The sequence below is a fragment of the Mytilus edulis genome, chromosome 3, assembly GCF_963676685.1.
Source record: "Mytilus edulis chromosome 3, xbMytEdul2.2, whole genome shotgun sequence".
NCBI lineage: Eukaryota > Metazoa > Mollusca > Bivalvia > Mytilida > Mytilidae > Mytilus > Mytilus edulis.
The window spans coordinates 66,106,388-66,133,186 of NC_092346.1; the positions used below are offsets into that span (position 1 = coordinate 66,106,388).

General features: G+C 31.3%; 1 protein-coding gene across 1 annotated transcript; it reads right to left on the minus strand.

Annotated features, from left to right (window-relative positions):
- Positions 1-1,189: 1,189 nt before the first annotated feature.
- On the minus strand, positions 1,190-20,370 carry LOC139517152 (uncharacterized). Its single transcript, XM_071307860.1, has 10 exons — positions 19,991-20,370; positions 18,630-18,766; positions 13,309-13,432; positions 12,554-12,693; positions 11,830-11,926; positions 11,097-11,224; positions 7,820-7,928; positions 6,226-6,365; positions 5,138-5,240; positions 1,190-2,702 (listed from the first exon to the last, which is right to left on the minus strand). The coding sequence occupies exons 1-10, from the start codon at positions 20,103-20,105 to the stop codon at positions 2,089-2,091; spliced, it is 1,707 nt and encodes a 568-aa protein (XP_071163961.1). The 5' UTR covers positions 20,106-20,370; the 3' UTR covers positions 1,190-2,088.
- Between the last annotated feature and the right edge of the window lie 6,429 nt (positions 20,371-26,799).

Sequence of the window (26,799 nt, forward strand, 5' to 3'; positions counted from 1 at the left end):
ATATGTTGTTTAACCATGTCAGTCCGTCTGCCCTTCTTCTTTCAGTCCGTTCTAATATGGGTATACAGATATTCTAGATAATTCCTTCTACAGATTTAATAAAAGGAAGTCTTCAATTAGCTGGCTGAACTTAGCTAGCTTTTGGAGATACATATAGTTAAAATTTGTCATTTTGGAGTATATACTTGCATTGGAGGTGTATAGCTATTCCAGATTATTCCCTGTACAGTTTGAATTCTAGGAAGTTGTAAGTTTGCTGGCTGTTAGTGCATATATTGAAGGTGTGCATGTGGTTAGGGTTTCGATTTTGTTTTATTGAAATTTACTCTTTTGGAAGACAGTTGAACTTTATCATTTTAGTAGTATTTACTTGCGTAAGTGGTATATAGCGTTTCGGAATAACTGTTACTACTGTGAAGCAATGATCAAGTTTGTGTATTTTAGAATAAGACTTTGCATCTGCGAGGCGGGAATCATTTGTGTCACTCAGACACAATAATATCCCAAAGGAAGTCCTGCATTGACTTTGTGATAATACAGTTACTTCATAGCGACGTGCGGCGGCTTCACTTTGTCAATATTTATTCTCGCCGATTGAGAACATAATTTTTCTATATCATATATTTTATAGAAATATGTTGATATTATAAAAAGCCGAAAAACAATGCATGAAACAACATTAGTATACTTTTCGTTTGCAAACAACTATACTTTAAATCATGTAAAGATTAAAATATATATATCGCGAGGAAGATGAAATACTCATTTTGAAAGTTAAATCATTGAATTATTCATACAAACAATATCCTTCTTTAATTCTGGTAACGCATTACTGAGCTACCTGGCTGTTAATAGATACCCCCGGGAACTTACATCATAACAGCAGCGGGCTCGACACAGTGGGTATTCTAACATGAACTCTACTATTTGTTTCTGCACCTCCTGCAAATTTAAAATTATCTGATTCTTCAGTAATGATCTTGGCAACAAAGTTGAAAAACAATCTAGTTCAAACGTAGAAGCGGTGTTAAAACCAAAAATGAGAATATTGGCTGAGCAATGCATCACAGACATTATATCCTTAATTTCATATGAATTCCTGTGTATAATCTCTGCAGATTCCATTATATGTATCATAATATAATTTAATAGAAGTCCATGAAAACTATTTGAAAATAGTAAAGCAATGTATTTTTTATTTTATTTTAATAATCATACTTCAAAACGAACAGTCTACAAAACATCATAAAAAAGCAAATCAAATGTCTTTGTTTAGACGTTGGCATAAAATGAACAGAAGTGTTATAAGGGTTAACTGTTAGTTAGACTTGGGGAACACGTATTTGCTATGCTGATTTTGGAAACACGTATTTGCTATGCTGATTTAGGGAACACGTATTTGCTATGCTGATTTAGGGAACACGTATTTGCTATGCTGATTTGGGGAACACGTATTTGCTATGCTGATTTGGGGAACACGTATTTGCTATGCTGATTTGGGGAACACGTATTTGCTATGCTGATTTGGGAAACACGTATTTGCTATGCTGATTTTGGAAACACGTATTTGCTATGCTGATTTGGGGAACACGTTTTTGCTATGCTGATTTGGGGAACACGTATTTGCTATGCTGATTTGGGGAACACGTATTTGATATGCTGATTTGGGGAACACGTATTTGCTATGCTGATTTGGGGAACACGTATTTGCTATGCTGATTTGGGGAACACGTATTTGCTATGAACCCGAAAGGTTCTCTATGATATCCATTGAAAGCTTTTTACGAGGTTCCGAACTAATACATGAATGTGTTGCGTCTTTTTTTTTTTTTAATCTCAACTATAAACCTTTATAATTGAGATCTGTGGCATGACAAAAAGTCATTATATGACAGTACATAAAAACTGAGGAATTACAATTAAAATACACAAATAAATGGCACCGTCATTTGAAAAAAGATAAAGAAAAATACTCAACATCTGTATTCTACTGATAAGCATATGGAATATATCAACAAACAGTTGAATTGACAATGTTGAAAAAACAGGTTCCGCTACTGATTGTGCAATACGTAGAACGCATTATAGTTAAGGCTCTTTTCTACCAGGAGTCCATGATCGACTCCTGAAAAACGACAAAACATCAGATATTAAGATAAGACCGAAGATAACCGTTAAGAGTATAATGCCAAGTGCACCCACAGCAGCCGATGAGGGACGACTGTCTGGTGCAGATATCTTAGTGTTCTTAAAAGCGGAAGTGCCTTTTGGATCAATTGTTAAATTTCCTCGTAGATTAGCTATTTCCTCTTCCAAGTAAACTTCGAGTTCTTTCTTAGTCAAATTTAGACCGTTAAGAAAATCCCATTTAGAAGAAACCAATGAACAGGGACAATTACAAACGGGTTCTGCACTTGAACTCTCCTGTTGTGGCATCTCGGTTGATCTCAGAACGTTATCCAAGGTAGAAAAATTCGAGCTAGAATAATGTTCAGTTGATTCCGTTATTATTTCAGTAACATTTTCAATGGCTATGGTAGTTAAATGACTGTCTTGTGTAGTTTCAGAGGATAACGTCGTTTCTCCCTCTCTTTTTGTTGTTGTCGATTCAGTTATGTCTTCAGTAAAAGTGGTGAATATATTGGAAGATGTTGTTCCTGCGCTGGTTTCGGTGTTGCGTAAATACCATCTGGTGAATTGATCTGTGAAAGATAGAAATCAAATATACTTTTTGTTTAGAAAAACAATATTTTAAACTAAACAAAGTGATGCCCCCGCACAACACTCTCAATTAACTGTATCATAACAAAGTCAATGTAGGACTTGCTTTGATATACACTCATCATAGATACCAGGATTAAATTTTGTATATACACCAGACGCGCGTTTCGTCTACAAAAGACTCATCAGTGACGCTCTATATTATTGTGTCTGGCAGACACAATAGATGACCCCGCAGATGCAAAATGTTACTAGTATTTTAATATACACAAAGGTGAGCAGAGGAACATGCTCATCTTATGCAAGTTAATACTCCATTAACTGACAAAGATCAACTTTTTCCGAAAAGAGCAAATATTAACAAACCCTGACAGCATGCATACCTTCAATATATGTAGAAACATACAGCAAAGTGAAAACATCTAAGGATTCAAATTGTAAGAGCCGTTCTGCAGAGGGATAACGATATTCTCATAATGGGACGGACAGACGGAAGGATGAACGGAAGAACGGACATCATGACGCATGGACGGACAGAGGTGAAACAATACGCCCCTCAAACCCTCAACTTTTAGTTGTTGGGCCATAAAATAATATATTAAAGCTATAGTGCCTTTTAAAACAATAGCAAACCCCTCCCCCATAGTTGTATTCTTTATTATCCTTTCGATGTTTTTATAAATTTAAATGAACAAAAAACAAATTTGTTCTTGTGTAAAATGAATCTTTGTAGGTAGAATGATGCACAAACCCACACGTTATATTATTTTTCTGTGATATAAAGTTGCTTAGATTTAGACCTTAATCCATGACTTTAATGCGTAAATGAAGGTCATTGACAACTAATTGTAGTGTGAACCAAGCAAGATTACTCTAAAACCATATTCAATGATCCCAAACTGACAATTGATTTTAGTTGTATAGATATATTCCTTGATATAAAGCCTTTCTTATACGGATAAATAAACGTGCAAACGAACGAAGAAAACTCAATATCTCTTTCATAACTTCATAAAACTATGGATCGCATTTTTCAACATTTTGAGCAACTTTTTAAAATTATTTAAATTATGTAGCTGTCTTAATAGAATATACACATTTAATGTACATTGTACGTACATATCAAAGTAACTCTATACCTGCTTATAACAAAAGTAAATAGTTTATATTCAAGGCAAATTCAGTTGTCTCTCTTCTTTCAGTACATTTCTTACATTTAAAACGTAATGTTGTAATGAACGTTAAATTTTAAAGAATTATTTATCATTTAAATAAAAATTACTTGTAGTTGCTTTAGTTCGATGTATGTCTCACTTTCTATGATATATACTGTAAGCATTCCGTGTAACTTTGAAAATTTTCTAAAAAGATTTGTAAAATGCGGTTGAAAAAATAGTAGTCTGCATCATTTTTGTCTGATAAAATTCAACTGGTGGTGTCAATGAGATTAGGAATGTTAAAACATCGAAATATTTTCTCCAAAACATGCAATCATGATTTATGAGAGTTTGCCCTATGGAATTTTAATACACTCATCATAGTACCAGGATAGAAATTTTGTATTTGCGCCAGACGCGCGTTTCGTCTTCAAAAGACTCATCAGTAACGCTCGGATAAAAAAGGTTAAAATGGCAAAATAAAGTATGAAGTTGAAGAGCACTGAAGACCACAAATTCCTAAAAGTTTTGCCAAATACAGCTAAGCGCTCTCAAGCCTACAACTTGTATAACATTTTTCTGAAATTGTTATCAAAAGTATATATCGGCCTTATTATACTATGATTTACACGTTTGATATAAATATTCAACAAAACCAAATCGACAGACGTAGCATGTTCTGTTATGAGAAGAACATCTATGGGACTGGACATTTTTTATTTTACACAGGATAACGAAAAACTGCATTTCAAATATTGATCTGACTGTTCCTGGGTTCAATATAATGTATCGCATCTAAAAATAAAAACACGAACTTGTGGGTAATTGTAAAGTCGTGGACTACTGGGCATATTTTAACTGAAGTAAATTTTTTATACCAAAGTTCCTGATTTGACAACTATGACCAACAACTTTATGTTTACAAATTGCTCTCATAAATCCAATATAAATACTGGAATACATAAACAAGGATAACTTGTTTGGTTGTGGTATTATAGGATCATTTTTTACCGCATTGAAATTTTCTGGTATCAAACTACATATGAAGTTGCATTTTATAGTTTACTTAATTCTGTATGCCCTGAATTCTTAATAAAAAGACCATTCCGTATTATATTCCAGTGTTTGACTGTTACCATCTTTTCTTACTATGGGTATACATTTATACATTATTGCAATATATACACTATCTTGTACTGCAGTATTTTTGTCAATCATTTTTTCTACATGATTTGAAGGAAGCATTGTCGTGTACTTACAAAATTTCATTATTAGGTGTGTGCAATTTTCTGTATCTTGAGTTGGAACAATTTCTTCAGGAATGTTTTCATCTTCTGAACAGCGACATATGTCTTTTCCTGTCTTCAATGTCAAATTAATATTAAGACATTTGAACTTAAGTTTTAATTTTCATATATAAAATATCATGTCAAATGCATGTAAATTTGATTTAAAGAACTTGTTTGTTAATGTTCCTGAATGAAGAAGGATTCAACTGATCTTGGCCATTTTTGGTTGTCGTTTGGCTATCAAGTACATTATACATAACATTTATGTTTAAATCAAGTACTGACCAAAGGCTAATACCATTCCTCCTTTAAAGCAAAAAATACTTATATCTGTAAAAATTTAGAATTCGTGCACCTCTTTTTATTTGTTTCACCAACAGTGATGAAATATCCAAGACGAAAAATTCTACGATAGTGTATGAATACATATTTTGAAACTGCACTAATGTTACTCGATGTAGCTTGATAGGTTAGTTCTTATTCTAATTCATGATGTAGCAGTATTTACCAAATGTACTGTTACTACTTTTTCTTGTCTTCATTCCAAACAATACTGAAAACTCTTTATTCTTGATTGTATTCAACACATTTGAAAGATTTTTATGAATTAAAATTTTTTTTAATGGTTTTTTTTAAAGATAAACTGTTCATAGTTTGTCCTTTATGGGTAGAAATTGATTCAGTAAAATTCAAGTGGTCGAAACATGTAAACTGTATCAAGTACTTACTATCCATAATCTAGTATAACATATGGAAAAGTATTTTCACATTAATAATTTTTACTATAAACAAATAGTTAAAAAGTACTTTTAAATCTTATTACTTGTATAAAACATATAAATGGATCAAAATCTCTGATCGAGTTTGTGACTTTGAAAGTAAAAAGTTGTAGTAGTTCATTCTTAGATATAAGAAGATGTGGTATGAATGTCAATGAGGAAAGTCTCTATCCAGGTCACAATTTATTAAAAGTAAGCCATTGTAGGTCTAAGTACGGCCTTCAACACGCAGCCGACCACAGACTTGATAACCAGCAAGCAACAGGCTATGTTTCTTACCGTTTGAATCACAGCAGGAACCGGGTCCTTGCTACTATATTTTTGACAATGGTCTGAACAGTTTGTAATTACATCAACACCATCGCACGTCAGTGAAGTATTATTTCCACAAGCGGTGATATTATGAATTATATGGCCTCCTGTTGATATAAATTGTCATTAGCGATGTGAATTTTAAAATTTTAGTATATACCACGTGCATGCAACAAAGTGTCGTTCGTGATCTAAAAAGGAGTTGATTTTAAATAATTAAACCTAAGCATATAATGGTATAAAATAACGGTCACAATAGACAATGATAAATGAAATATTTTAAGCTTTGAATAGCAGTTTGACAGGTTATACAAAAGATTTGATAAATTCTCAAAAGGAAGAAAAAACAATTATTACTTGCAAATCAATTTCTGATGTGGCCGACTTTCCATAAAAACATACGGCGTGATTGCTAAATAATACTATGATTGCACTTAATTTGTTTTTGTCAATATAATGGATTTCTATGAGACTATCAAACAAGTCAGATGTTTGGCTAGCTTTAATTAGTTATCAAAGGTACCAGGATTATAATTTAGTACGCCAGACGCGCGTTTCGTCTACATAAGACTCATCAGTGACGCTCATATCAAAATATTTATAAAGCCAAACAAGTACAAAGTTGAAGAGCATTGAGGATCCAAAATTCCAAAAAGTTGTGCCAAATACGGCTAAGGTAATCTATGCCTGGGATAAAAAAATCCTTAGTTTTTCGAAAAATTCAAACTTTTGTAAACAGGAAATTTATAAAAATGACCACATTATTGATATTCATGTCAAAATTAGGTTTAATCTACCATTTTCTACATCAGGAAATGCCTATACCAAGTCAGGAATATGACAGTTGTTTTAAATTCGTTTACCTTGTTTGAATCTGATTTTGCCATTTGATCAAACACTTTCGGTTTGTACGTTTCCTTGGAGTTCGGTAATTTTGCTATTTTACTTATTACTCTTCCGTACATAATTCTTTGGCATTTTATTGTCATGAGAAATTTTTGAAAAGGACGTGTTAGGTTTTTTTTCCGAATCGAGCTTCAGTTGAAATTTTAATAAGATGTTTTGACTGCAAATAAATGCAACAGTAGTATACCGCTGTTCAAACTCATAAATCCATGGACAAAAAACAAAATCGGGGTAACAATTCATTAAAATTTCATATCTGATATAAACTTTAACCTTAATCTTAATTGCATTTCAGGAAAATGCAGGTAATATCTTGTTATGGTAAATATTGTGAAATAAAACATTTTCGTTAATTTGTAATTTTTTGTCCTTCGTTCTACATTGATATAATTCTGCTGACTTTATCTGGTGGAATAATTCATTACATGTAATTTGCATATATTACGCACTATAAAACTGCTTTATGTATTCGTACATTTACACATCTCTTTCATTTTAAGATGTGTTGTCTTCATAAACAAGTCTGAATTAATATCAAAATAAATGTGTTCCATTATTAAAACTTAAAACGTTGATCATGCACATAGTATACATTTGTAACAAACTGGTCCTCTTAACAAATATCAATATGTTAAATGGTTAATATCAGAATTACCTTTAAAATGTAATGTTGCACTTGTTGTACCTTCACATGTTGATTGGTGTTTGAAACCATGGTTTTTGAATAAAGTAAAATTCGTATCACATCGACAATAGTTACCATGCTGAAGTAAAAAGGCTTATATTTAAAGTAGGGTGTAATAAACCACTAGTTATTGCGTATTTGATATCAGTCTTGTAAACATCAATACAAATATATTATTTGAACGGCTAGTACAATTTCAAAGCTTTTCTTTTTTGCGTTTTCCTGATTCCAGCATCAGAGAGTTACTAAAAACAAGGAACCCAATAAATCTGTGAGTGCGGTTCAAGAGTTAACTTGAGTCTAGCAAGTCTTTGTGGATTCTTAAACAATAATTGTCCAATGAAAAAATCTATTTGTAGTAACAACAATTTTGGCATATTGTTAAAATGCCTGTTAAATAAACGTTTTACAGCCGCCACAAATTTTCTAGAAAATTCATATAATTTCAAAATAATGGCAATTTCTTAAGATGGTTAAGCAGAGATTACTTCTTCCATGTTTTTACTCTTGCTCTAGCCTGATGATTTTCAAGATAAGAGGGAAAAGTTGTGAAAATCATCAAAGGAAAGTTTTGACGCAATGCAGATCTTCGTATTTCTTAACTTGCCCATCATTTTAAACCGTTCATAACCACTTATAGTTTCTGAGATATCAAGCAGATAATGTATGTTATATTTAAGTAACACCAATCATGTTTTTTGATGGATCAGAACCTCGGATACTGTTTACAGACTAGATACATCAAAAACACAAAAACAACACAAAGCTAAAGGTACACAGATATTGGCTTGTTAAACAATATAAAACTGACCATGTTGCTATAAATAATTTAGGCTTTTTTAAAATAAGAAACATTTAATTTTAACAACCACAGTCGTGTCTGATTGTGTTGTGCTTTGGGATTTCTTTTTTTCCTGTGTTTCCTCTTGTGGTTGATGCGTATCCCTTGGTTTTGGTTGTTACCCGGCTTTGTTTTCTTTCAATCGAGTTACGACTTTGGAACACCGGTATACTACTGTTGCCTTCAACTGGAATCCGCTTGTATTACGCTTCACTTAAACAAAGTGTAGCAGTCAGTCGAGAACCAGCTTACTGTTGCCTGTATTTATCCATAGAGTCATAAGCTAAAGGTTTCCAAACTTCATTTACCCAAATGAAAAGCTGTACAATACACCATTATATCATATGTTTACCATATTCTAATCAATTTTATTGATATTATGATATTGGCAATTAAAATAGATATTTTTCTGCACATAACTGTCTATATGAGTAAAAAAAAAGATCTTGGGTATGGATGTGGTTAATATTTATCCTGAATGCACGTGTTTTCATGCGAAGCATACTCCACCCAATTTAAAGTTTTTTAAATGGAGTTGGTTTCTGTCATATTCGAAATACACTCGCACATTACAACTTATCACTGTGAAGCTGCTGAACAAATAGGTCGGTCGATGTACTTTCTTTTCACCGACCAAATAAATGTTTTTATCATACATTCGTCTTAAAATACAAAATGAATTTAAGAGGCAAGACTTGTGCTTTTGATATAAACGTCATTTCTATTTGAGTGATATTTTTTATGGATTACTTTGTGAGGTGAAAATCACGGAATAACTATGTTTCTTTGTCGAAAATATCTGCTGTATGTTGATGATGTCTTATTATTGATTTATAATTCAATAAGTATAATATTTCAGTATATGCTAACATAAGTAACCGCATAGATCTAAGTGGAACTGATACAAATTACATTGCTAAAGCGTGATTGTTTATCCAAACAATCAGCTTGACAACTCCCTTAATAACGAAAAGGGTGTAAACCCCACTGAATAAAGGTCTCTTAAGTCGCCCCACTTATAAAAATATCTTGCTTCCTTTAAGTATGTTAAATTACTAATAGTTCGTATTCAGTCGTTCTGGTGTAGTGGTATGTGTCGTGACCTGATATGCTAAAGGTATTGAGTTCGAATCCCAGCATAAACACTGGATTTTTTCTACGTGAATTTTGATAGATAGTCTTTTCCGTTCAATTAATTATAAGTTATATAGTAGATTTGACATTCCCGCCAAAATGTTACAGAAAAAAGGAAAGCATGCATAACAAAGAAACTAAAACTTGGCTGATCCGGCTCAGATCGCCCCTGTTAGAACAAAGGAGCTGGGATGTAACTTTATATACCCTTTGCTTTGGCATTGGCATGATGAAACTATATATGTTAATTAATTTAAAGTCATAAGAAACCTCAAATTAAAAAAAAAAATACATATGTTTTTTATTACTCAATGGATAGTTTTCATTATAAAACTTATGTACATATACTTTTTTCCGACGAAAATTCTTTAATTTGTTCATAATAACAATAAGTTTACTTTATTTTAGTTGCTTCCTTCCAAGAAGCAATTCTCCGACATATTTTCCGTATGCAAAGTGACCTCCGTGTGATCGCAATACGCATGGATGTCCTTAAAATAAACTATTATCTGATTGTACATGTTAAACACGTGCTCCATATGCATGCGTTTTAGTTGATTGTTGACAAACAGGTATCAATCGTTAAACTTCGGCTTCAAAACAAGAACTTTAATTACCTGCCATATTTCCACAACAACACTGACCGATTGAAATAAAAATTGAAGATTATATGAAATTTATGCGAAAAAAATGATAAAATCGTGCACAGAAGACTAAGTTTATGATGTTTGTATGCATAGGTTCAAGAATTGGAATAACATTATTTTTCACCGGTCACTCGTTTATTATGACTTAAGAATTAAATCAACAAAATACGTTTTAGTTATGTAGTTCGTATTCCGCTATTTTCAGGATCTGTCAAATGTTGTTTATAAAAGAATAATTGAATTTTGGATGTCTTCTGACTGCCTTACGTTGTTTTGTTTATAGGCTCATAGACAAAATTTAGTCATGTGACCATGACGTCATCGACGTTTTTTCATGGTTTACTCCGGTTTCAACCGGAATTTATAATTAAATTATAAGTTATAACTGTAATAATTTTTCTGTCTATTCGAAATAACATAAACAAATGTGGCGCTACGCGTGTTATTCAGTATGCACCACATTTTTGATGTTATTTCTTCATAGACAGAAAAAATATTACAGTCATTCCTTAACTGAATGTAGGGATTATCTGCTAGATGAGTTATTTACAATAGAACAAAGTTAAAGAGCAGCGTTTTGTCATGCGTTTGAAAGTTCATAAATGATATTACTTAATTAACTTACTTCTATTCCTGCAAAGTCCCGACCAATGTGTAAGCAATACTCCACACAGTATTCGGCCGTTAAATTTGCGCTTGTAAAGCCAATTGTATGATTAGGAAATGGACTATAACATCCGTGAAATGTAAAACCTGGAAATGATTAAATATACTGACTACTACTGCCAAGTCTGCAACCATAAGTTGAAAAGAAGTTATTTAATCAAATAAATATATTGTGGAGAGTTGTCTCATTGGAAATCCTACCACATCTTCTTTTATATCTCTTAATTTGCAGTTCAAATATATTTGTTTGGGTACTATATATAAATAACTAACCTTACATTCTAATCTGGTTTTTCTGTATAAATCCTTTAAAATGATTGTGACATAACCAACTATATGTTTGAAATGAATAACACGATGGGTGCTACTGGTAGAAAATGAACTGATTACTCCAGAAGGGTTTGTGTTGTCTAATCCTTAGTTATATATGCAGTGTTTTAGTTTTTCTTGTCGTTGTTGTTTCGTTTTTGTCTCATGTAGACACGTCTTGCGTTCAAAATTGTGAGTATGGTATTTGTACATTTCGTTGTCGGTGCAAATGCCTGATTCTACGTTACAAACCGTATTTCCAGCTTAGTATAATTGGCAGGTATAGTCAGACCTATCTAGTCAATTTCAATGTTCAGTTTATTCTAATCAATGAAAAATAAATTATTAAATGTTTAACTACTGCCTTTTCACATCTTACTTACATGCTCCGATTGCTTTCTGTGAGCAGTCTCGATTAAAGTCGTTAGTTGCTGGCATTGTGAGACTGTCTATGTCTTCATTTGAACAAGCACATGCCATCTAGAAAATGTTTTTTTTTATATAGTCATAACAAAATAAGAAGAATAAAAATCTAGAAAAATTTAAAAGAACAAATGATGATCTTCGTCATATTTACACAAGAGAACATACACTGAACGAATACATTTAATCTGACACAATGTAAATATAAAATGAATAAGGCGTGAGATTTTAAACAGTTTAAGAAAGACAACCATAACCTTGATCAAAATGCCGCCAAATAGAATAATATACACAGGCAAATAAAAATAGATTTGTACGATAAATTTCGAATTTAAACAGTAAATAGTCTTGGGTGCTTCTAACTTACAAAATGACCGCGTGCTGTTGATACCATTTTTTCTCTCTGAAACTAGTCATATCATGTGCTATATAGCACGTATTAATCACAGTTAAATGTATCGTTTTCATGTGTACCATATATACTTATTGAATTATCGTCAAACCGAACGCTCTGAGCCAGTGATTGACACAATTTGGGGTACCATTAATGTAATTTTGAATATTTTTATATGCGTTTCTACTTTGTCATTGTTAATCGATGATGTGATGGAGATTCATCTTTAAACAACTACCTCCAGGACATTATAAGTATAACAATAATGTTTTCGATGCTTATTCACTTACCATATCATTATTATGAATCATAACAAAGGCTGTGAAATTTCGACAGAACTGTACACATTGACTGGTTTCAGTTAGACCGGCACAAAACCGCATTGTTTCGAATCCTGGATACCCACAGAGGGTCACATTCAAAATATAATCTGTAAATACATTTTTTTAAATTCATCATAACAGCAATTTTACGAAGTATAACTATTTAAAAAATGCAGTGATATTATTGGTAAATAATAAGATTCTGCATGTTTTATTCACACACACATTTTAAAGTGAAGAAATATTGTATCCGAAAACTGGCTTTGATTATCTTTTTTAATTAACCGGTTGTTTTGGGTTTTTTTTTTTGTTAAAATTTACCAATCAATTAAATCAATATTATGCAAGGTTTAATAATGTAAAATTTCTAATTCGCCAAAATGAAATAATTAGAAATTTGATACTAGTTAATTTTATGATGAATATTCAAACAAAATTTGTCAGTTTTGTAGTAGAATAAGTTTAAATTGATTCGCATATGCAATTATCAAATAATGATGATAGCAATTCTTTTGGGATGAATTCAAAATGCGTAGGTATTCTGTCATATTATGTTGTAGTATTATTTCTCCACTACCTTGGATAACCGTTGAGTACACAACTTAATAAGTCCATCAATACGCAATCAATACGAAAAGGTTGATTTAACCAGTTATTTGTAATTGAATACATTTTAAATTCAGTACCAGTTAGTAGTCTTTTAGGAGTTAAACCCACCGTACCTGAATGGTACAAGGACGACGTTCTATGGTCATTACATTTTGGTACATAATTCGATGTTCTAATCACCAGGTCATAAACCTCAAACATGTCAATAGAATCACTACATCTACATATGTCGTCTCCCTAAATAAAATGAATGTGAACTTTAGCATGTACTTTATCTTAAAATGTATGTGAAATTAAACATATTTAAATATATTAAAGTAAATGATGACTTTAAATATAGAACATTTTAAAATGAACATGAACTTAAACATATTCATTCGTCATACATATTTAAAGAATAAATTTAAAATTAATCATATCGAATATTGTTATCAAAGGTATCAGGATTATAATTTAGTACGCAAGACGCGCGTTTCATCTACATAAGTCTCATCAGTGACGCTCAAATCAAAATATTTATAAAGCCAAACAAGTACAAAGTTGAAGAGCATTGATAATCGAAAATACCAAAAAGTTGTGCCAAATACAGCTAAGGTGATTTATGCCTGGGATAGGAAAATCCTTAGTTTTTCAAAAATTCAAAGTTTTGTAAACAGGAAATTTATAAAAATGACCACATCATTGATATTCAAGTCAACACTGACTACTGGGCTGGTGATACCCTCGGGGACGAAACGTCCACCAGAAGTGGCATCGACCCAGTGGTGTAAATAGTTATCGAAGGTACGAACATATTAAAATTGATGTGCAGTTAACATAAAGAACATATTAAAATGAATGTGAAGTTAACATATAGAACATATTAAAATGAATGTGAAGTTAACATATATAATATATTTAAATGAATGTGATGTTAAACATATAGTCACATATTAAAGTTGTAAATTTAATCATATGCATATATTGTGAATGAACAGTAATCTGGACCTGATCGCTATCAAATAAAACATTTTGCATAAAAGAAAACTAATGGTCTTTCCACCTACAAAAGTCACACTTTTGAATAATTAGCTTTAATACAGTTATGTATATTTATTCTATAAAGTAGATATTCTTTAAGTTATCAAAAGAACGCTTATGTTCCACTTATTCCAAAAAAATGTATTATCAAGTCAGGAATATGACAGATGTTATGATTTTGTTTGAGCTTTTGATTTTGTCATTTACTGAGGGACTGTTCTTTTAGAATGTTCCTCGGATTTCGGTATTTTTGTTATTTTACTTCTTAATTGTTGTGTCTCAAATAAGCACTTATTCAACTACTTTGTAAACAGTAACATACTGAGTCAATGTTTTTTGACGTAACAAAAATGTTTACTATATAGTTTTACTTGAAATAAGGGAGATCATTTTCTACTTCCGATTTAAAAAAAAAATATCTTTCGTCTTTCTTACATTATTCCAAATATACATGGTTTCTATGAACTTTTGATGAAATAAGGAAGATATTATACTACTTCCGGTTTTTTTTTAAACAGACACATCCGGCTTCATACAAAACAGGTGTTATTAATAAAAAGTCCATAAATTCAAATACTGATGTTTACAAAATTAAAACTAAAGTCAAATATACGAAGGCAATCAATAATTTTTACAACGTTGGCTTATTAATATTTGGGTATCAGATTCATTATGAGAAACACATTTTGTCTGCTAAGAATCGGTATTGACTCATTTTAAATTTATAAGAATATTTATAGTTTTATAAATTATTCTTTTGATTTTTATTGATTTTTCTACTGTAAAAGAGGGACGAAAGATACCAAAGGGACAGTCAAACTCATAAATCTAAAATAAACTGACATCGCCATGGCTAAAAGTAAAAATGACAAACAGACAAACAATAGTACACATGCCACAACATAGAAAACTAAAAAATAAACAACACGAACCCCACCAAAAACTAAGGGTGATCTCAGGTGTTCCGGAAGGTTAAGCAAATAAATGAGAACTTCGTCCTCATATTGGCTTACATTACCGCTAGTTCCCAAAATAAACGTTTTCTATGTTAGGTTACTTGAAATACGAACCAATATAAGACTATAAATTTGTAATTATTGGTGTACACATTCCAAACTAAAAGACAAATTGAAAGAGTTGGTATTGCTTTGCTTCGTAAAAAAGAATGGCCAACGTAGATATAAGTATCTTGTCTTAGGGAGGGATAAATCCTACTTTGTAAAGGATCACTTTGATTCAAACAAAAAATTCTCTGAAACTGATATTATCAAGATGTTTGATTTCTTGATTGACAACATATTTGTTACGTTCGGAGGACGTGTTTTTCAACAGAATGTCGGCATTCCAATGGGAACAAACTGTGCCCCTCTACTTGCCGACTTGTTTCTTTATTATTATGAGGCTGACTTCATGCAGGAACTTCTTAGGAAGAAAGATAAGAAGTTAGCAATATCCTTTAACTCTACTTTTCGCTATATAGATGATGTTCTTTCACTAAATAATTCAAAATTTGGTGACAATGTGGAATGCATCTATCCAATCGAGCTACAGATAAAGGATACTACAGATACAGTTAAGTCGGCCTCATATCTTGACTTACATCTAGAAATTGACAATGAGGGTCGGTTGAAAACAAAACTTTACGACAAAAGAGATGTTTTCAGCTTTCCAATTGTGAACTTTAAATTTCTAAGTAGCAACATTCCATCAGCACCTGCATACGGGGTATATATCTCCCAATTGATACGATATTCCCGTGCTTGCATTTCCTATCAGGATTTTTTTGATAGAGGGTTGCTGCTCACAAGGAAGCTATTGAACCAAGAGTTCCAAATGGTGAAGTTGAAATCATCCCTTCGTAAATTTTACAGACGCCATCACGAGTTGGTTGACAGTTATGGAATAACCGTTTCACAATGATATCGGATATGTTCCTTACGTCGTAACTACAATCCCCTTTCCTTTCATGAATGTGACCTACCGAATTAGACTATTTACCGGATTTGTTATCACATAAGCAACACGACGGGTGCCGCATGTGGAGCAGGATCTGCTTACCCTTCAGGAGCACCTGAGATCACCCCTAGTTTTTTGGTGGGGTTCGTGTTGTTTATTCTTTAGTTTTCTATGTTGTGTCGTGTGTGCTGTTGTTTGTTTGTCTTTTTTTACATTTTTAGCCATGGCGTTGTCAGTTTGTTTTAGATTTATGAGTTTGACTGTCCCTTTGGTATCTTTCGTCCCTCTTTTAATGTTTATTCCGGTGTCATACCACACGTACTAGATTTTGTAAATAGTTTCTATGCAATTGTGCTTCAAATTAGACTAAACCAAATGATTCTTCAGCAATGTGATTTCCAGTTGACCTTTAAAAATCGAAAACTAAAAACCCACATTGTACCAGCATGTATTGATCACAAATAAAAAAAAAAGCCAAATAATCTTGTTATAAATTTCAAGTTCAAGGATGATTGGTATCAAATAAAAAAATGATTGATCTTTGGTTAACATGTAAAATGTAAAGGCAATTGTTTCACGAATGTTCAGAACAAGAAATCATTACAAACCAGGTCTCTTATGTGTAAGATTTAACAAATTAAATCTAGAGGGAGAAATCACTTTAACATATATGTTTGTGCTTTGCGTCGAATCGTAGCTTGACAAACATTCTTTTTACAGTTATTGAGTAGTTGCGATAACACTCAAACAAAGTTCAAAATTTAGAAAATAATCTTGATATTTGACCTTGACATACTTTTCTTGATTGTGTACCAAACACTTAATTTCAAAGTATTTAAATTGTATATGTTAGACTAAGATCGACGTCTGGTCTCTAATCGATGTATAAATCTGACGTCACAATAAAACATCCTTTCAAATCGACGACTAATTCTATGCCATTCTAATCCATGCTTTTGCTTCTCTTATCGACATCTAATTTTTAGCTTATCTAATCAATGTCCGTTTTGAACTCAGAATAGAAAATTGACAACCGACAGCAGCTTAAACCTTTAGACCTTTAAACATATTATGACATAATAATGTGTGAAAAATAGAATCATTTTTTTTATTTTAGAAATTTCGTAAAAATAAGGAGATATGATATGACATGAAAAATGTAAACAACTCAAAATAGAAAATAAACGGTCTTATTTATGAAAAAAATTCAGAAAAATAAATTTGACAGACATACACCATCGAAAACCACAGCACGACAGGCCCATAAAGACGATGTCGAGGGTAGACATGCGTGTGTGTGTGTGTGTGTGTGTGAGTACTTCAAGTAAACTAGAACAGTTATGTAACAGCACAACATAAAGCACAGTGCCACTTTCTTGCGTGTATGTTTCACTCCAAGTGTAAAACAAATGTTGAAAATATCTTACAGAGTATATATTATAATACTAAAAAAAAACAATTGGGTGTACTTCGTTATTTTGTCTATTGTTGAATATTTAATAATGCCCTCTAGAAGTCATTTAGTTTTCTTTGTCGTTACTTTGCTTTCTCATTGACACCCACTTACATGTCATTTACTAACATGAATATGAATGACACACTACTGTGTAGATCGATTTGATTAACTTTTTATCAAGATAAACTTCAATATGCATGATACCTATTTCGGGTTGAAAAAAATTCTAAGTAATTAATCATTTATTAATTTTGGACATTGATAAAAGAGTACTACAATCACTCAGGCGTAGTTTTGTCAATACATGTCGTTACATTGGACTTCGATTTGAGAATGTGACGTCCGATTTGGAGGTCGATTGTGGATTAAAATATTGGACGTCTTTTTAAGAATGTGACTTCAGATTTGGACGTTGATTTGAGAATGGACGGCGATTAGAGGCCGGACGTCGATCTGAGTCTAACATATATAAAGGCAAGAGTAATAAATCGATTAAAGAAAAAAAAATCCGGGTTCAAAACTAAAACCGATGGAAACACATTAACTGTAAAATAAAAACAACGAAACAAAAGAAACACTTAAGTGCAACAAAACAATTGCCTTATAACGTATTCATGAGTGTCACCTCACTTTGTCAAGGACAAGATGGGAACTAACTCTAATTAAAAGTAATCGGATAACTCGATTGCCAATACAGATTTTACCGGGGAATGATTGAACATTTTGAAACCAATAAAATCGGCATCTTTTAAGTTTCTTTGTACATGTTTGGCTTTAAAGATATTTCAATATGAGCGTCACTGATAAGTCTTTCAAAGAAATATATGAAATCAAATAACGTCTTAAAAGGAATAAATATGTAACGCTGGATTCTTACGATTTGGGGGAGAAGTAACACTGGTTACACAAGTACTTATTTTCTATTTATTTAGACTTATAAGGGATGCTAACTTTAAGGTTATTTAATTTACAAACAATTAGTTATGTTATGTTTTAAATTACCTCGACTCCAGAGAAAGTTTTGCCATTATGCAGGCATGATTGTGTACACATCTCTCTTGTCACATTACTAATCAGTAGTGCTTGGTTACTTGCTCCACCATATACAGGTGCTTCATAGCAGCCAATAAACCTATTATCTAATATTTTAAAAAGGAATAATAGCAACGCAAAGAAAACATAATACATGTACATAATGCAGTAAATAGGTTTAATCATGGATTATGTTTAATCACTAGTTACTTTAGTGATTATATATGAATTACATTTAGTGAATGCAGGTGTTTCATAAACCACGCTTCATTTTGAGAGATATTTAATATTTATATATATATTTTTTTTCTTTGTGCAACATAGTTAAATAGCATATCACTGGAAAAACGTTTTTAATTTGAAATGTGATAAATAAATAGGAAATAAAAACTGCCCACTTCACCCGGTAATAAAAAAATACAGGTGAGTTATTTCAAATCACTTTCAGTGATGATATCCTCACAAATGATTTAAGTGACTATGTTAAATTCCAGAAAAATTAGGGATCCTCCTTAATCCCTCGTTATATAAATTCACTGACAAATATATAATATATGAAATATATTCTGCTGTAACAAACGCAATGTCATTCTATTCAATTTCACGCGCATATTATTACTTCTCGTTTGTCGCCAAGGAAATTTCGGATCTGTGAATAATTTGCCTGAAACGTCAGTACCAATTGTTACATTGATAGTTGTTCCTTTGGTATATTTTTCATCAATAAATAGCAATGACTTGCAAAGCAACATACTATTATAATATTGACAAAAATAGTGGCATAAAACATAAGAAAAAGGGTTGAATATATTATGTTGGAGTCAAAGATTGGACACTGGAATTCTTCAGTCATTATTACAGTGTGAAATTTTTTTTACAAATGGTTGATGTAATGGTAATATTTCATTATCGCGACTAATGTGTTTGAATCTCTCTTTACGGCGATCATGACGCCGGTCTTTATATTATACCCGTTCATATCCTGACTGTAAAGCTATGATTTCTGAATTTTCTGTTTGTCAACTGACATGTCCTCAAGATTAACACTATGAGGATGCCAAATTCGACTTCCATGAAGCTTTCCAAAAATAATGCAATAGACATGCGAATGATGTACACAAAATGTACATGTGTATTAGAAAATTTTAAAAATACATATCCTTGCTTATTTATTGTTTTACGTTCAAATATTTTGTGTGTTTATTTTGACTAATTAATTTTTTGGCTGTACTTAAAGCTGAATAAAATGGCCTGGAAACGGAAATAATTATTTCAATTTAATGTATGAAATCTTCTATGGTTACATTTGATGTTCTGTAATGTTCCCTTACCTTTACGGGTTCCATTGTTAGATTCACAAACACTCTGTGGTGGAAAGGTACTATTTTCGCTACTGACAATTTCTCCAATGTTAACAAAAAGCATAAACGTAAAAATAGAAATCATGGCAGAATATTCAAAAACTCTTATGACACATCTTCATAGCAGTTATAAACTTTCCCAATATGCACAAGTAGTAACTCCGATTTAAATGTCGATAGGAATGTTTACTCCTGCACTTCTAAATTGAAAGTTTTTTTTTTAAATTGAGTAGTGTATCTTATTTCGTAACAATTATCCATCCAATGACAGTCGTAAAATCGATTGATGGTTCTAATATAATTGTTATTTTAAGTGAAAGGATGTTCACATTTCAAAACTTATTTTTTTTATTGGAAATGTATCAAAATGTGTATTGATTAACGACAAGCACATACGATGGTTACATTTCATACGTGTTAATGTTGTTGAACTGCAATTATAGAAACGTTTCTTTAAATAACGAAATATAAAATAAAGATAAAATCGAATTATTTTACAATTAAGTTTTTGATATTGCATAACTATTAGTTTAGCAATACATTGTACTTGAAATATAGAATGAAATTCAAAACAGTGTAGCTGTGGCCATTGATTGACACATTGAAATCATCCATTGACTGGGACAATTTAGGTGAACGTTTGTATGTAACGACCAATGCTCACTATGTACTTTTTAAAGACACTTAAACTATGGGGTCACCAAAGGTTCTCAACACCTAAAAAAAGTAATTCGAAAAATTAATCAGAAATAACACGATATTTTGATTTATATCAATTATATAAATCAAAACACAAAGGTTATTCCTGATTAATTTTTCGAATTATTTTATAATTAAAGGCGTTAAGAAACCTTTGGTGACCCCACAGTTTAAATGTGTATCGTAGGTACGTCGTGAACAGTGGTCGTTACAGACAAACGTTCACGTAAATTGTCACAGTCAATGGATGATTTTAATGTGTCAATCAATGGCCACAGCTACACTGTTTTGAATTTCATTCTAAATTAATTAAGATCACAAATTTGTAAAGTTTTATTAAAAATATTACTTTTTGTTGGAATGCATATATTGAAAAGTTCTATGAGTGGAAACAAATCTTAAAGGTACCCTTGTACACGTTCGCTTGATGGAGAAGCAAAATAACACATTATCTTTATTTAACTTGTAGTTTATTCAATTTTATTTCATCAGTTCACCTCAAAATAAAAATTGCTGATACTCCTAAACCGACTTAAGAAAAATGATAAGTTTTTAACAATATTTATCGATATAAACACAAGGATAAATAACATGTGTACATATATTAATACAAAGAAAATTATGCAAACTGCTGTTTTCCTTTTTTGAACATTCGTAATTAATTTTGTTTGTGTTTTGAAAAAAAATATATGTACCTTATTCATGGTATAATAGACGGGGAAATAACATCATATTTCTAAGTGGGTGTTGAAGCACATTTGGTCCTCAATCCTGTCGTTATTGTTATATTTATAAATTAACTCTTTACAAAATATTGATTTTTTGAAATACTAAGGCTTTTCGACCTCAGGCATAGATAACATTAACTTTTATTTGGCAACACTTTTAGGAATTTTGGATCTCAATGCTCTTCAACTTCGTACTTTATTTGGCTTTTTTCAACTTTTTTGGATTCGAGCGTCACTGATGGGTCTTTTGTAGACAAAACGCGCGTCTGGCATATATATAAAATGTAGTCCTGGAATCTATGATGAGTTTATTTACTAACGTTTCTGGATTTGTCAGGCTTGTTATTATCTCATACTATTTGGGACACACCAGTTGATGTGATCTTTATGAAATTTAAGCCTGGGAAAACATGATTAATTAATTAGTCAAAATTGTCTGACAAATATTTTATTAACTACAAGTACTATTAAATCGGTAAGAGATGAGTCAACCTTTTTTTCAACTATTTCGATGATTTTTCATGTTTAGCGTAGTCATATTCTGTATATCCCTCCCACCATTACGCCACCGCCACAAACAAACTATTTTAAATCGGCCTTTTTGGATGTACATTTGAATAATTTATCAGGAAATAGAGAGAATCGACCGATACACTCTATATACAATTGAGGTAACATATCCTGTACAGTGGTCTAAATTGTCTCATGAAACTTTCAAGACTAAATGCACTACTGTACCTGTCGAAAGGCAGTATCATGCATGTAAGTCAGTGGGTTTTTTTCTTGGCTGTTGTCTTATCATATACCGTTGTTTGTTTGTTTTTGTTTTTTTTTTAATTTGTTAGGCATTTTGTCATTACTGGACTTTTTAATTTCAGCTTACTCTAATGTGTATGTTTTGTTCATTATTAAAGGTCTTACATTGCCTCCAGTTGTGTACATTCTCGGTAAAGGTCTTTGGTGGATGTTTTTCTATTTGAAATCATAACACATCTTATTTCTTTTATTAATTTAGCAATCTTTTGTTATTGGTTACTTTGAATCGTGAATTGTCATATTATGTTGTTAAGTGCCAGTCTTTGTAAGAATCAGGCAATTTAGGTAAAAATTAAAACATGCTAAGAAAAAACCCACCGAGCTAATCATGCTATTTAATACTAACCATCATCCTGAGTTAAAAAGTATTAGTCTTTCGTTTGTGTGTGTCTGGTAATATCAAATAACTTGGTTAGAAAATTGGTAAGAATGATAGCAAATTACAGAATTATCTCCCCTTATTCGTTAATTTCTAGTGCATTTCAACCAAATTGTATCTTCTATAACCAGAGCAGAAAACAGAAATGAATGTTATTTTTGTGCATAACTACATATTATGAACTAAAATCAATGTCAAATTGAGTGGGTTTTTTTGTCATGTTTTCACCAATGCCTGATTCTTAGGCAGACTGGCACTTAATTATACAAAATCTTTGGTTTCTGTGAATTTTCGTTTGATTGCATTGTTGTTGGTTTTTTGTTTGATCAGCGTATTTTGCATATACATACACGTAACTGTCCTATCGCCTAATTTTTTGCTACGTCGAAACCATAAATCAAAAATAATCCTTAATGTCGTATGAAATGTTTAAGTAGAAAAGATAAGCATAATTTTCAAAAAGAAAATATATCATACACCAAACTACCCATGTATTTGCCGGAAACAAGCAACTTTATGTAGAGTATTATCGCATGATGATTTAGTAATGTATTTTCCATACCAAAACAATTATAGTCGTAAATATTCGTCTGTTAAAGTTTATTTCTAAATTGTTATATATTTAGTCTTTTTTATTTCATTTATTTGTGTATTATTATTGTTGTTTTTTTATTGTTTTTTTTTTAATATAACGGGAAGCCTGATTTAAAAAACAATTGTTTTGGGTTACAAATTGTCTTAAGTCACAATTTTGAATGAACCTGTGTCACCAACAAATAACGATGTAATGATGATATAGAAAATACAACTCGTCAAAACTGTAACTTAGCAGTCTCAAAGTTTCAATTTTACAAAATTGTTGACGGTATATTAATCAAAATCCATAAATGAAATGGATGTTATTTCAGTGGAATTATTTATAAATTGTGGTATCAATGATTCAGTAACAAATAGTTATAAAAGGTACCAGGATTATAATTTAGTACGCCAGATGCGCGTTTCGTCTACATAAGACTCGCCAGTGACTCTCAGATCAAAACAGTTACGAAGATAAACAAGTACAAAGTCGAAGAGCATTGAGGACTACAAATTTCGAAAGGTTGTGCCAAATACGTCTTAGGTAATTTAAGGTAATATATCAAATAGATACAATATACTTCAGACTAATAAACTGAACAATGGATCTATAAAAAAAAAGATGATCGATTAAATTATTTTGTTTTTTTATTGATTTGCAAATAGGAAATTATAAAAATAACGATATGATTTCTTTTTTGTCACAACAGTTGAAAACTTTATTTCGACAAGTGCGTAACGATCATAATTATAGGTCTTGGAGCGAGTTTAACAAAATGAGATTCATCGAACAATTAATATTGTCATCTGCTCCCCTGCTGTCAGATAATCATTGTACAACATTATATGTTGGTTCATATACCCGCTCTAAAATTCACTTTGTATGATTTATATTGTCTGTTAAAAACGTCTTCTTTTGTATTATATTTTTTCAATATTTTAATTTCCGATTGGACCTTTAAACTAAACAACAAAGAATTTCAGTAGAAATAAAGATTTACAATTACAACATGTCACTAAACAATCAAAATAATAGTGATGGGAAAATATTTCATCAAGTATAATGTTCTAAGACTTTTTTATATTAGCAAAATGAAATGTTATGTTTTTAATAGTATCATCAATCATTGGATTAAAAGTAAGCGTTTAAATCAAGAGGAGAAAAGAACAAAACAATAAAACAGTGTAATGAGTGCAAGTACTGCATATCGTTGTTTTTATTGAAGATTAAAGAATATACAGAGCAATGATCGATGTTCTTTGGAAGATGTTACAACTCATAAGTTGCTGGAAGATTCGAAGCGTATTCTAAGGACTATTATAATCAACAATTGTTCAATAACGACAACACAAAAAGTCTAATGTTGATAACATATTCTACTTTATACATGATATAAAACAATAAATAACAAGGTTAATAAGAAGATATGGTATGAGTGCAAATGAGACAACCCTCAAGCTAAGTCACAATGTATAAAACGTTAACATTTATAGGTATTCAATCTAACCTGAGATAGTAACGTAACATTACAACATAAAAATTCACACTATAAAATATCAAATGAAATGGCTTAATTCGATCAAAAAAAAGACGTTTAAACAAAAGACAAGTAAACCTACACTGAACGAATAAGTTTGATTTACGGCACGATATAAACACAAAATGGCGTTACAAAAAACAATGCACACATCAATTTATATATAATAGTTTTGTTGTAAGAAGTATGAATGTATTTTTTTATATATAAAATTATTAAATATATTGTTCAGAGTACGAGTACAGAATTGAAAGTTTATAGCTATATCTAAACGAGATACTCATCAAAGATGGTACATATTAAAAATTAAGAGACGAGATATAACACAAAATAAGTAATCATTGAATAACCAAATGCATGCATTTAAGGCAACAGAAGTTTACTGATTTTCTTGTTTCAGAACTCATTTTAAAATATATTACAAAACAAAATACGAAAAAATCGCGTTATCTTCAAAACGATACCGACCAGTGCGTTGATAGGATAAGTGTCCAGTTCTATATATGCATGGAACAACCCCAATGCAAAACCAACGCTCAGTCAAAAGTCAAAAGTCAAAATTCACAGTTATGAATAGGACGCAGTCGAATATAAACATTTAATGGTTTTACGGAAACTAGTGTTCATCTATCATCAAAGACCCTAATATTGCTAAGCATTATTCCTACCTCCATGCAAAATATATTATTGTTCCTGTCGAAATATTCAACATTATAGAGACAATATTTGTTTCAAATAAATAAATGTATGACTATTGAACAATGTTACTATAGTTGCCTTTTTTTATTATGTTGCAATTTTGTGTATACTTGGGAATTCAGTGAAATGTTAATTTAGGGAATAACTGTAATAATTTTTCGGCCACGAAGAAATAACATAAAAAATGTTAAGCACATTTAATAATCCGCGTAGTGGTCTATTTTAAGGACATACGATACAGTTACAGGGGAAGTAATGACGTTGCTAACGTAAATTGTTATTTTCTCGATGTCAAACTGTGACTTATCGGGAAAAGATGTAGTTTTCGACTGATTTTTATCATTCAAGCTGATTCACGTGAAAACGAGTTCATGGATTCCTCTTTATCAAAGTGACATTTGGTTTGACTACGTTTGACGATTATGCATACCAATTTTCATGAATAAGTCAATAGTGCAAATTGTTTTAATTAAATAAATATACAGCAAAAAATGACGTTATTTTTCTACATTCATGAGCATTTGATAAATATGAGTTATTTATAAAAATAAAATGTACAAATTTATATATAAAAAAAAAAATTAAAAATACTTTAACAAAAACAGCTTGTGTTAGTCTTTTAAGACAAAAAAGTTATGTATTTCTGTCTAAAGGAAAAATACGTTTACAAATCCGAATTTTGAGGAAATATCTAAAAGTTCAATCTCAGTTTACAACAAAAGAAGCGTATGACGGTATATTTTTTATTACATATTTGATTTAATCCGGTAAAATATAGCCTACAGACAAATACTCATCAACATTTCAATACGTTATCAAAACTGTATCGTATGCCCTTAAAGTGTCATTCCTTATAATTTAATTCTAAATTCTATTTCACATCAGAGTAAATCATGCAAAAACGTTAATGACGTCACGGTCACATGACTGAATTATGCCTATAATGTAATAGACAAAATACGGTCAGCCAATCAGAAGACGTGTTATATCCAAAATCAAATGATGCAATTATAATAATGTCTTGAAAATAATAATGAATAGAAAATAGTATATGTTTGATGTTGTTCATGGTATAAAAGAGGGACGAAAGATACCAAAGGGACAGTCAAACTCATAAATCCAGAGGGACAGTCAAACTCATAAATCGAAAATAAACTGACAACGCCATGGCTAAAAATGAAAAGGACAAACAGACAAACAATAGTACACACGACACAACATAGAAAACTTAAGAATAAACAACTCGAACCTCATCAAAAACTAGGGGTAATCTCAGGTGCTCCGGAAGGGTAAGCAGATCCTGCTCCAAATGTGGCACCCGTCGATAACCGATATGCCTTACAT